At 39.0% G+C, this 13434-nt stretch overlaps 1 protein-coding gene across 2 annotated transcripts in view; it reads right to left on the bottom strand.

Annotated features, from left to right (window-relative positions):
- The window catches only part of Lmbr1 (limb development membrane protein 1), a 146277-nt gene that overhangs the window by 56148 nt on the left and 76695 nt on the right, over positions 1-13434 (bottom strand). For both annotated transcript variants that reach the window (XM_074059981.1, XM_074059987.1), the window contains 4 exons: positions 9676-9802; positions 9137-9205; positions 8291-8355; positions 4177-4249 (listed from right to left, as the gene is read on the bottom strand). In XM_074059981.1, coding sequence (XP_073916082.1) covers positions 4177-4249; positions 8291-8355; positions 9137-9205; positions 9676-9802 — 334 coding nt within the window. The remainder of the gene's footprint in view (positions 1-4176; positions 4250-8290; positions 8356-9136; positions 9206-9675; positions 9803-13434) is intronic.

Here is a 13434-nt window from a genome sequence, read left to right as displayed (position 1 = left end):
AGATATTGGTCCTACATTTGAAGGAAGGCCAGGCAGCAGGATCAGGAGTGTATGCAGAGAGCAGGAAAAGGTAGAGAGCCAAGGCCTGGGCCAGTATTGGCAGGGTAAAGAGCTGACAGCACCAGTCAGGTTCCGACTCTTAACAGCCCCAGGAATGGAAGCTGGATGAAGTGCAAGGTAAAGGGGAAGGGAAGGAAAAGCTACTAGGGTAGTGGCATGTTGGGTCTCTATAATGAAGAGCTGTAGGAAATGGAGGATTAGATGGGGCGAAGTGTAAGAAGTGTAGCTGGACAGGAGGGTGTCTGAGTGTGAGACATGCAAACTCGAGTCGCTGCTAAGGGCAAGGCCCAGGTTGTGTCACAGGAAGATAAAACACCAGAAGACATAGGGCAGGGAACACCCCAGAGTGCTGGGAAGGCCACAGGCAGGGATACCAAGATCACCAAGGATACAAAAGACACAGATCAGAGAGTGATCAGGAAAGAACCAGTGATCAGGAGTAAGGAGCTAAAATGTCCAGAGGGAACAAGGACAGCCGGGTAGTAAAGGAAACAATGGGGAAAGGAAGGTCACGGTCTGATGACATGAGATTCAAAGTGCTGGAGAACAGCAAGGAGAGCAAGAGGACACGTAGCAAATCCCACGCATAAAGGCAGGCAGCAGGGAAGCACAGAGCTGCCAACAAGAGTGTGTGGGAGGCACACCTACCAACCTGCAAAGTGAAGGAGAGCAGTGGAGAAGAACAGCCACCACACAACACGAGAGGGTCACAGAGAGGACCATTGCTGGAGATTCCACATTTTCTTGAGCAGGAAGGGGAATGTTGAAGATATGGGGTTTCTGTTACTGGGTTAGCTCTCAATTCTAAACAGCACAAGCAGAAAGTTTCAGGAACCTAGGGGAACGTGGAAAGTCAGGTCAGAAATGAAACACATAGAGACGCAAGGGGCAAGAGTCCTGGATGCAAAAAGCCTGGCTGTTCCAGGCTCCTTGTGCTGCCTATCACAAAGAAGAGCCAAGGCCAGCATCCCCATCAGTCCTGAGTTTCAAAGCAGAGGGGAGAGGGGAGGTATGTATTGAGGGACAGGAAGAGGTAGTAGTTTTGCCATATCACCAGGAGTTCTGTGGACATCTCTCTCCCTTCCCACCCTGCTGATGAGAACACACACATGGTAGGGGCTGTCTAGCCAAATGAGTGGAACTCTGGGACTCCCTCCTGCTCAGGAACACACAGGACCCCTTCCCTCTATTTCTTTTTCTCAAATGTTTATGAACTAGATGAAGTCTTTATAAGTTCTTATCCTTTTTATTCCCGCTTCTTCAGTCAACTAACATGAGACACAGTCTCAACTCACCTATACTACATCTGATGCATAGATGTACAATAAACAAGAAAGGGAAAGACTGATAACACTAATGCTATGATAGTGCACAGCTCTGCTTTATTTTATTAACATTCTCAGCAGTTCTAAACCCACAGCAATGAGTCAAGTGTCAATTAAGAACAATGGAGAAGTCACAGTCAGTCATTCCATATTATGGCTACATTGGTATTTTCAAAACAGGGCATGAAAATTCAACTCCAGTAATAGAATAAGCCATTCTACCTTCAAGAAAAAACAGAGTTATTCCTGCAGTAAAGCACCTTTCACTTCCATGTAAATATCATGTTCTTTCAGGTAACTGTGCAACTGATCTGCAGGGAGCTACCGAATGTCCCAAAGATTCCTGTGATACCCTCACACATCTCAACACTGTGATAATTAGAATTATATTTAAGTCTTTCACTCTCACTTTCCTGCAATTCTTTCAATAACAAGCTTAAAAAAAACTATTTTGTTTAATAATTTAAAATATAAAATAATTGTTACAACAAAATATATTTGACATAATAGTAGATTAAACAAAATTCACGAGGATAGTTTATCTTGCTATCTATTTCTACTCTTTTCTTTAAAAGTAGCAAATCATGAAATATTCTTTTCTTTTGCATGTATTAATCAATATACTGTGCTGAAGTTTATAATTCTTAATGCATATTAGTAAAAATGTCAATTTTGGGGCCAGGCACAATGACTCATACCTGTAATCCCAGCTATTCAGGAGGTAGATATCAGGATGATCAGCCTGGGCAAAAAGTTGGCAAAACCCCATCCTCAATCAATAAGCTAGTCACATTGGCATGCATGTATAATTCCAGCTACATGAGACCATAGGTAGGAGGATCAAGTCTGAAGCTGGTGCCAGGCAAAAATTGGAGACCCTATCAGAAAAATAACTAAAGCTAAAAAGGGCTGTGTATGTGTCTCAAGTGGAAGAGTCTGCCTAGCTATTTCAAGGCCCTGAGTTCAAACCACAGTACTACGAGAAAAAAAGGTCAATTTTGCCATAGAACAAGTTATACAAAAACCAATTTTTCAACCTGAAATAATTCACAATGGCTAACTAACAGAAAGGAACAAAAACATAATTATCCCAACGTATCATTAAAAAGTTTTACAGAAACAATTTTTAAAAACCAACAGGCCAACCAGAACATCACCAACAGTGCATGGCTGACCCAAATGGTATCAAGTCAAATTATACTTGGTACTGCTCACTTCCCTACCATCCCTAATCCTCTCCCAACCCAAACCATCTCCTGTGCACTGTTTCTGCGTGGTTGGGATGTCTTGTGTTTGGACCTGGCTTTGCTTTATGACATGTTTAGCTTCTAGCAAGTATTTCCCTTTCAGCTTCTTTGGGGCCAACGGACCTCTCTGAGTCAGAAGTCAAAGTACTGAGAGGTTATAGAGAGACCTTTCCACTGTGGAATGGAAAAGGAAAACAGGCTTCATTTTTGGTTTGGTTTCATTTTGATTAGACTTGATTCAAATTCTTTACTTCATGGAGCATTATAATTTACTGTAAGCCAGGAATATCATATATTCTGCACTACAGAGGAGCACTTTGGCATCCGTCCATTCTCTGCAATTCACGCATGTTCATTACACAGTGACATGATTATCTAAATAAGATAAACTTATTCTGTTGACTACTCTGATAAAATTTTATAAAGGTGATTTGAAGTTTATAATTTTGAAATTAGCTGGGCTTAAATACTAAAGTAGCTTTAATATTAGGTAGCTCCAGTCTAAAAATTTACCTGTGTCAAAGTGTGTAATGCTACCAATGAGAATTCCCTGGAATACATACAAACTGAAGCTTTCTAAGAACAGAGCTGTAAATAAGCAGTATCAACACTTTTGGGTTGGTGATTTAAATTTGCTATTTATAATGAAGAAGGTAGAAATGTTTTTTCTAGTTCTCAATACTTCATATTTAAATTAACTTTCCATTACATACCTACTCTTGAATTAGGACTCATAAATATAATTACTTATTAATAATATGATCTTGGTGGGGAACAGTAGTTTTTAACATTTTTTAAAGAATATATAAAAGAAAAGGGTACAGGGTGAAAATCACTCAGGTAAATTTAAAGAAAATTTACTTAAAACTATGTCATTTCTCTGTTAAACCATGTCATAACTCTTTTCTTCGTTGTTCTTCACTGGAGGCAAAAATGAACAGTAATTTAAAATTAAACTTTAGAATGTTTGACCTGCTTACTTTTTAGCAGCTGGTAGCTAACAGGCCTCCCCCAACAGCAGAGTCCCTAAGTAAAACTTGAGAGTCACATTTGGACCTTCCCTTTCAAGAGCATGCTAGCTATCCTATCTTAAAGATCTCAGCAGGAGGGAATGAAGGAGAGGGTGGCAGTCACTACTGAGGCATGCTGCAGCACCTCTGTGCCTGCAAGCCACCTGAGAGGCTGGTGGTGGAGGTCTGCTGGCCCCCAGTGGCCACTGTCTCAGAGGCAGTTGGCTGGGCTAGTCACAGCTAGACACATCAGAACTCGATTATCATAAAATCTACACACATTTAAATTGGATATTTTTAAAGTTTTTAATTGTTGTGCTGAGTGTGGGTACATTGTAGCATTTACAAAGGTTCTTACAATGTATCAAATAGACCACACTTGAAATTTCCCCCTCCACAAGGCTCTTCACAGACCTGTCAGAAGTCCCCTTGTTACTCTTAAGCCTCTGAAAAGTTTACACTTTTTTTCCTTCAATTATCTGTCTTTGTTGAAGTACCTTTTTATCCTAGTCTAAGTATGTCATAGTCACGTACCATTTAGTCGTCTCTGGAGTGCTTCTTCTTCTAGGCTGATAATATAAATGTGCTCATCCAAGTCTTCCAGAATCTAAATTTAAAGATAAAGCTATTCAATGAGGTAACAGTACAGAGTTCATGCTCACGAGAATGCTCAGGTTCTTGTCGGTTATTTTTGATAACTAAGAATGCACCAGAAAAATGCCCCAACTACTATATTTTACATACACTATATTAAAATATTTTAGTATATAACTAGACACATCAAAACTTGATTGTTATAAAAATCTACACACATTTAAATTGAATATTTTTAAAGTTTTTTTTTAATTGTTGTGCTGGGTGTGGGGTACATTGTAGCATTTACAACAGTTCTTACAATGTATCAAATAGACCACATTTGAACTCCTCCCACTCTACTACTCTCCCCATCCTCCCTCCCATTTCCTGGAACACTTTCAACAGGTATCATTTTTGCATTTATATATGGATATTTTTAAAGTTTAAAGAATTATACTAAAAAACACTGCAGCTTTCTCAGTGACAAACACATGAATTGTAAATAGCCAGAGGGCTATATATGTCTTCATGGCCAAACCACTGTTTTAGACCACAGAGTACAACATCTGTTCTCCCACTCACCCTTACCTAAATAATGTCTAAATCAAGGAATCTACAAAGTGTATCAATTGAATGCAGAATGTTCCATTCATGTCATCTTTATATACAATATTATTTTAATATTCCACGAATACTGAAAGCTGGTACTATACAAATCATCCAGTAGACAGAACCTTGGAGAAGTGGTTGTTCACAGATAAAACACTCACCACCAAGCACACGACTCACTAATCAATCATCTGTTGTATGGAATATTATCTGTACTGTCCTGAAAATCAATAAAACCTAAAATTTGTTCAATTCTAGCTTTGTTAACATATTTGTCCTTTGATGAGAGGATTCTATCTTTCTAGCTCTGAGGAAAATGTGAAAGAAACCCAGAGCTGATGTTAATGTTCTCTATCATTCAAACCCAAACTACCCACTCCCAGAAAACAAATGATGAAGAACTGGTGGACAGAGGACAAGAAAGAAACTGCATCTGTGTAACCTTCTGGTCACCTGGTAAGATATTCTCAACTCACACAATCCCTATCAGAAAATGTATGTAAAGTAACTGAGTAATTCCCAGCCTTTCAACAAGAATCCATGGTCCCCATGGCCTAGCACTGAACTAATCACGGAGTAGATATACCATCATCTCAACCCTTGGGAATCCTAAACTTGGGAGGGGAGAACAAATAAACAGTAAGAATAGATTAATAATAAGTGATGAAGAATGACCATCCTAGGAGGGGTAAGTGATGGGAAAGTAGTGGGACGGCCTCTCCAGGGGATATCCAGTGGGGCCTCTCAAGGGAACACCACTTAAGCTGAGAAGAGCAGCCCATGCTAGAATGTGTGATAGCCCTGTGGTGGGAAGAAAGTGGCCCACTGACAGGACCAATTGGCTAGCAAATCAGGGGAGAGCAACCTAATATGGAGTCCCTACATGAGTGGGCACTACATCTTTGTGGGCCATGATAGGAAGTTTCCCCATTACACCATCTTTACTTGTTTCAGGTCTAACATATAAAAAAAGTTTTTATCTTACTGTGCAAATCATTGAATAACTACTCATTTCCACAGCTGATGAGTAGCACACAGGTATTCTGCTGAGTGCCTCCGCACATCCTCCCTACAGCTCCATGAAATTAGACTGCCATCCTTGCCACTACAGATTCCAAGAAACAAAGGTTTCACAAGGAAATAAACATTTTGTGCCTTGGAGCCCTATGCTCATTACTACCATGGGCTAATGGTAGCTTAGATATGGGTAAGACATAGTCTTTGACCTCAAAAGGTAACTGAAGAGATAAAATGAATTCAAAAGGTAATTACAGGATTAAAATAAATGTCAAATGAGGCTTAAATAAAATATTACAAAAGATCAGAGAAAGAAAGATTACTCCCAGGTTGGGAGAAAAAAGTCTTCAGCAGTGTTCCTAAAGGTCATAGCACCTTACCTGATAGCCCGAATTACCAAGAAGACAAGCATTTCTAGCAGAGGAAACCACAGGAGAAATAAAGGATGTGAAGTCCACTCAACAAGAAAGTAGCTCTACTACTCTGGAGCTCATAGTAATATAACAGTGGTTCAGAGCCCGAGCTCCGCGCAAACCGGCTCATCACACAACCCTGGGGCAAGCATACACTACTGGACCTCCCTCAACTGAAGTCAATTCAGCCATGAAGTGAGAATGCGATCACCTAACCATGGATCTGCCCATCATCAGGATGAAATGATATTTCCGTGGGTCAAATACAGTGCTTGCCACTAGCATGTAGTATATACTCACTCACTCACTAACCGTTGTTAATAGATGTTAGAAACAAGAAAAGAGGCAAAAATAGCGAAGGCTTTGAGGACATTATGAATAAGAGACCAGCTTAAGAGAAAAATTAGCTTGGGGAGGGGATAAGTAAGTAGTTTGGTTTTACATATGTTGAGTGAGCACCTCTGTGAGTATCGAATAAAACTTAAGCATATTGCAAGTTGTTTCCATTGTCTCTTCTTCATTAGAATTAGACATTCAGAGGCAGGACAGAAGTGGCAGAGATGATCCAGAGAAGAGGGCAAAGCATTAACAGAACTTTAGACCAAGAATGGAAAAGCAACAAAGGGGGAGAAAAAAAATTTAAAAAGCCGAGAAGAAACCAAATCAATGCAGTGTCACAAAAATGTCTTTTAGAAGAAAATGAATTTCAAGATTTGACAACACATCAGCTGTATTTGAGTGTGCATACATTTATGGACCAAGTAAAAGTTTTGTTTTGCTTTGTTTCAGATTTTAGAGATTGAACCCAAGGCCTTACCCTTGCTAGACAAGCACTCTACCACTTGAGCTAATACCCCAAGCCCTAGATTTTATTTTAAAAAGAGGCTACGATGACATTATAACTTCCAAAATTAGCCAAGCATTTACTAGAAATTATTTATAGTAACATTTCCTCAGGGTGTTCCCATAATGAATTGCCATGATAGGGAAGACAGACTCATGACCAGAACAGCTCAGTAAGCATTACCAGCCAGATGCAAGCACTGAAGCCATGGGCAGATAGAGTATAAGTATCTCCTCCTGGAGCTCTCAGAGAGCGGGAGAAGGCACATAGGAACTGCAGCTAATGTTGAGCAGGGATCCTGGGGGCTGCTAGGAGCTGGAGCAGGAACGAGACACAGGGAGGACAGAGACAGGCCTGGGGGAAGCATAGCAAGGCAGCTGGGAGGAGGGATGAGATCTGTGCAGGGCAGGACAGGTGAAGCAGGGTAGGACAGGGTATGCAAGCCCTACAGCTTATACTTGAGCTTGTGGGCAACGAGGAACAATGGATATAACATAAGTGACAAGTGAGAAATGCCCTAGGCATAGCTAAGAAATTACTTTCATATTATTAAATATCTGACAAAACAGCAACCAAAGAAATTTAGGAATAGATCATTAGAATTGCTACCAATTGAAAATCACTTAAAAATGAATACATATTTCTGACATTAAAGGCAAACTATAATTCAATGAAACAAAATATAGTCTGAAAACTATATTGCTTTATAACTGCTTTATAAAACAAAGCATACATGTAGATAATTTTGTTTATTTATTTTTGAAACAGAGTCTTGCTCTACAGCCCAGGCTGGCCTGGAACTCCCTATGTAGCCAGGCTGCCTTCAAAGTTCATATCATCCTGCCTCAACCTCCACAGTGCTGGGATTACAGGTATGTGCCACCATGTCCAGCTATGTGGTCAGTTTTGAAATGTAACAAAATTACTATTTAATATAAGGCAATGAACACCTAAAATACCAATAAACATCTGCAAATTTTGCCTTAAAATTTGCTAGATAAGTTTTTACCTAATTGCCTGTAGTTAGCATTTTAAAAGCAGAAACAAATTTGGTTTCCAAAGATTTTTTTTAAATAATGAAAATTTCAGTGACAAGCCTGTAGAAGTATTCTCATGTTTCTAAACAGTCATTCACAATCTATAAGATGTTCAAATGTAAACACATTTACTTAATAAACAAAACACTTACTGTTGGCTTCACCAGCAACTGACCCATCACCGTGAACATCCGGGAAAGGCCAACTGGCGTACACACTGCAGAAATGAGAAGTCACCAACACAGAAGACTGAACTTCAGAGCTCAGAGAGAGGGAGCAACTCAAACATCCTCCCTCTGAGAACACTCTCATCTCCGACTTAGTGCTTCGTCAGGGGCTCTTCAACTCACCAATAAAGCAGCTGGGGTGTAGTGTAAGGGCACAGCATTACTACACTTAATGAAAGATGCTGAAGACAAAAGGCACTTACAGTATTCAAGATTCCAACAGTCAAGCAACAATGAATACTTTTGTTTAAAAGAAATGAAAGAAAACCAGGCAAAGAATGAATTTAATTTTATGTACTAGTAGAACTGAAAACTAGAAAACAACTCTAAAAGTGACAACTGTACTCAAGTCCTTTGAGCTACGCTTAACAACTTACAACACCCCTGAGATAAGATGTGGTGTCTCAAGCAAAATCCAATGAATTGTGGAATAAAGACTACAAATTCATCATACAGAATTCTGCCGTTTCTATTTAAAGGCAGACTCTAGCGTTGTGATATGAATGAGGTGTAGGGCATATGTACATGAGGTTGTGTGTGTGTGTGTGTGTGTGTGCGCACAACCCAAGTGAAAGCTGTCCTTAGAGAATAGAAGGATTTGATTGTTTCAAGGTTTCAGTTAATTGAAATTTATCTTGAACAATTAAAAAAAAAGTTAGAGCCAACCGGAAAAACTCCAAGTTGCTAAGCAATCTTATCAGGAAATATTTCCATAATTTTCCAGAATAAAGAACTCTACTTTCCTATCAATATTGAGAGAAAAATACTTACAGAGAAGTAATAAACATCCCATCAATGATATACAGGAATATAAATAGGGTAGGTAGAACTCCCAGAGGTCTATAAAAAAGGTAAAAGCATTTTAATAAACCCAAAATGCTGTATATTAAGATAGTCAGCCATGTTTTATCTTAATAAGCTATATCTAAACATATAGTAAACACTGTAATTGCTTGAGTAAACATGTAAAGAAGTTACTAAATCATGTAACTTCTAAGTTGTAGAATTAAAATATCTAAAATAGAACAACAGGAAATAATCCTTTTGCAAAATCTGTTTGGAAGAAGAAAAAACAAAGCCTCCATGAAATTTTAAAAACAGAAACCAATTAATTTAAAAAAATATGAAATCTGCCTAGTCATTCTGTGTATATGGTACAAAAGAATATTCATTTCTTAAATATACCTAAAGACTGAATTCTGTAAATTAGTATGGAAGGTCGAGTGTCTCATTTCAGAATTACTGAAGTGTTTTTAATGGCCACGTGTAATTAAACCCCACTACAGAACAGACTAGAAGTGGATCTGTACCATACAAAGACTCCATGCTTGCAGCATCTTTGTCGATCAGCGCTGAAGCCACCCACACTATCCCAAGAATCAGTGACGCAAGAAGCAGCAGCATGACCACCGTTTCCAAAACGCGGGCTCGGATTCCCTGAAAAATACACAGACACGTGTTTAATGTTCTACTTCATTTCATGAACAATTAAGCTTCTGTCTACATGAAGGCATAAAATAATCTTTTGGAAGGGAAGGCAATTTACATTTATACTAGTTAAGTTTATTTTATAAATATTTGTTACACATAAATTTATATTAGAAAAAACACTAAATGTTCACATTTTACAATGTTTAGATTGTAATCTAATTTAGATTGTAATGTTTAGATTTCTAATATAAATTTTAGAAAAAACACTAAATGTTCACATTTTACAATGCTTAGATTGCCTTCAAAATACAGAAAATACTATTAAGTTTGGATTAAAACACAAATAAATTCTTCACACAAACATCTGGCAGGACCATTTTTAACATTTCTTTCCTAACACTTTCCACAAAGTAAGTAGTTTCACAACTCTCTATCTGTGATTCTGATACAGTAATCCCGGGCTGCTTCTGCCCCACAGCTGGCTGTTAAGCACTGGCACTGGGGAAGCATAAAGCCTGGATAGTAGAGTGGATTCCATGCAGTGCCTCAGACTCTGGCACCCCCTAGTGTGCAGCCGAAGAACTGCTCACTGGAATCCAACATTATAAACTAGGCATATTATATCAATTATATAATTCCTTTTTCATATTAGATAGAGTTTTCATTAATTCACAATGCTGGAAAATAATAAGGAATCATGCACATTTTAAAATGTAAAATAAATTCTGCCTTTAGGGTCAAACTTAAGAGACCAGATTTTAAACGTGAAAATTGCTTGACAAGGCAAAACAGAAATATCCTTAAACTGAAAGGTCATCAAATAATTATTTCTGCACCTAAGACTTGATATTTTATACCTATAATATCTAACACAACAAAATTATAACTATATCCATGTTTCTCAATCATGAAATATTTTATTTCACATTAAAAAGTTTGAGAAATAAGTTATAAAGATGCGAAACCTACCGATTTCAATTTTACTGAATATCTTTTGTAACATCTGAATTTCCAGAATACAGTACATTTAAATCACAGCACCACAGTCGCAAATTCAATACAGAGAGGAGAAGAATTCCTAGTCCTACATGATGATCTCAGAGTTGAAGTGGCTTTTCCTTACCCTACAACAGTATCACAGTCTTGCCACAGGGCTGCCCTTGGCTGGCAGGCTTAAAATACTTGCTGAAATGTGAGCTGAAATATGCACAGTAAGGGAGACAAGTGAGCCAGAAACAATCAGGTTTGTACCTTAACATATTAGCTCTAATGGTGAGCAGCTATTATTCAAATGAGAAGAGAAAGATGTAAAACACACTATGGCCAGACATACTTCTCTGATGGCAAATCCTTTAAACCTCTACTTCACAACTATTAGGATATCAAAGCACAACTTCCACCTTTCAGGAGGGAGATTTCTCCCTCCCTCCTCCTCCAGTTCTCTTTCTAAGCAATAGTCTTCATATTATACATTAAGCATTTTAGGGAATGCATATGAATAAAACAGTTAAGAGGAGGGTACTCTGGTAGTGTGTGTTACACCCTCCCTGCTGTCTCTCCCAGCTTCCAGCTGGCCCCTAGGAATACATGAGCTAACCAGTAGGACTCCCAAAACTGTCAGAATGTCTGAGCTAATGGTGCTACGTTGTAATATAGGAGTTAAACAGTGGGAACCCTGGGAACCTTCTGAACTTCACTATCCAAAAAAATATAATTACTTAATAATGCAACAATTATAAGTAGTATTGTGGTAATAAATGTTGATAGTTGATTACCATAAGAGTTATACATTTCTCTGATATATGGGTAAGAAATACTTCTTAACAATTCCATTTGTTTTCTTCAAACACACTCCTGTGGCTGGGAGAAAGCTCCATGGGTCTCTCCCATTTCTGCAGATCTCTCTAGAAGAAACAAGGCCAGTCTTTGCCCTGAGCACCTTCTTAAGTATTCGAGTATAGCAGGCATCCCTGGACCTGGAGGGTATGTCTCTCTCTGAGGCAGACGACAGGTTTGCATACAGTTCAGGATGATAAAGATAATATTCACCTCCAAGCAAAGGTCAGACAAGTTTACGTTTGCTTGAGGTCCATTATGGACACCTTGGGTTCCCTACACTTGAGGCTCCTCAGCCTTGACACACCCTCCACAGGGCTGAATGTGCTTTCCCTGTGGGGCTCAGGGTCAAGGGGACTGGCACCAACAGGAAGTGCATGCCCTCACTGTGCTCAGCAAAGGCAGTCTGACTCAGGAACTTCATGTCAACAGCCAACATCCAGGAAGCTGGAAGACTAGCTTGCCAGTGGGATAAAACCTCAGACCCTTCACAGTTCTTGACAGTTTTTGGTGACATGAAGGCTAACAGACATAGCTTTCTGCAAAAGAAAGAACAAGGGCCCACACAGATAGGCTATGGGATATGAAGTCTCTTAGGATCTTATAAAGAACGCCCTCACTCAAGTGATGGACAGGCTGGAGAAGGGAGAATAGCCAGTGGTTCTACTGCTGACCTGTGTCTGGAGGCCAAGCCCTTTACAAGGAATGAGATGGCCAATCAATGGCTTAGCTGAGCAGAAGCAAGGAGGGGTATTGTCTTGACCCTGCAACAAGCCCTGCAACACCAGCTAAAATGTCCTACAGGCATGGCTACTTAGTTAAGAAGTAATAAAGCTGAATAAGAAGTGTCAGGAATGTAATGTCAACCACATTAGCAATGTGGTTGAGCTACTCACAATGAGAGGTGACAGTACAGGCCATGTACTTACTCCAAGCTCCTCATTCCTCCTCCCTACTCCAACCCAGATGCCCTAGGAAGAAGGATAGTAAAGTAGAGGACTCCTGGCCTCAGGGAAACAGACAGCCACACATACCATCGAGTGCGCAGAGGGCCTGTGGGTAGGACAGGCTCAATTTTTATGACTCTGCTGGGGATGGGAACCCAGTGCCCTATTCTACTGGGCCTTAACCAGGGACTGTGAAGTGACTACATACAACTGTCTATGAACAATGAAAAAAAAACTTAGAGACAGATATAATTATATATATGGTTACAAAGTAAAATGTAATACCAAAAAGTATTTTTGACAGAGGTTATTTAATGATAATAATTATAGTTATAAAGAACTAAATGTTTAGAGGATAGAAAAAGAGTTGATATAAAAACTTCATTTTAAATAAAAGTAATCCCCTGACATTTCACTCTGACAATAAAGATGTTAAAGTTAAATAATGCCATTAGGAAACTAATGTTAAATCAGGAGTGATGTAGTATGTCTGTATGCAGACGGCTTCAGAAGGAGCCCAGGTTTGAAGCCAGCCTGTCTGGGCTGCACACGAGGCAAGTGCTCTACTGTTGAGCTGCACTCGCAGCCTGAGAACAAACAACAACAACAAACCACTAATTTCAGTGGTGTCAATGTAATAGTACAATTCATAGTGTTAGTAGGCAGCATCCAAAGTAATATTACTTTCTAAGAGACTAGGGAAAGGAAAAAATAGTCGACATAGTAAAAAGAAAAGAACAAGTTTAGTAAAGTATTAACAAATATGTAACAAAATATATAAAAATACAGAAATAGAGAAAAAGATAAAAACAAATAAGTTCACTACAATCATATACTCAAGTTAGGTCAAAACCC

This window comes from Castor canadensis, chromosome 2 (assembly GCF_047511655.1).
Source record: "Castor canadensis chromosome 2, mCasCan1.hap1v2, whole genome shotgun sequence".
Lineage (NCBI taxonomy): Eukaryota > Metazoa > Chordata > Mammalia > Rodentia > Castoridae > Castor > Castor canadensis.
Note: the sequence above shows the minus strand (reverse complement) of the source record. Positions and strands in the feature narration are given on the sequence as shown.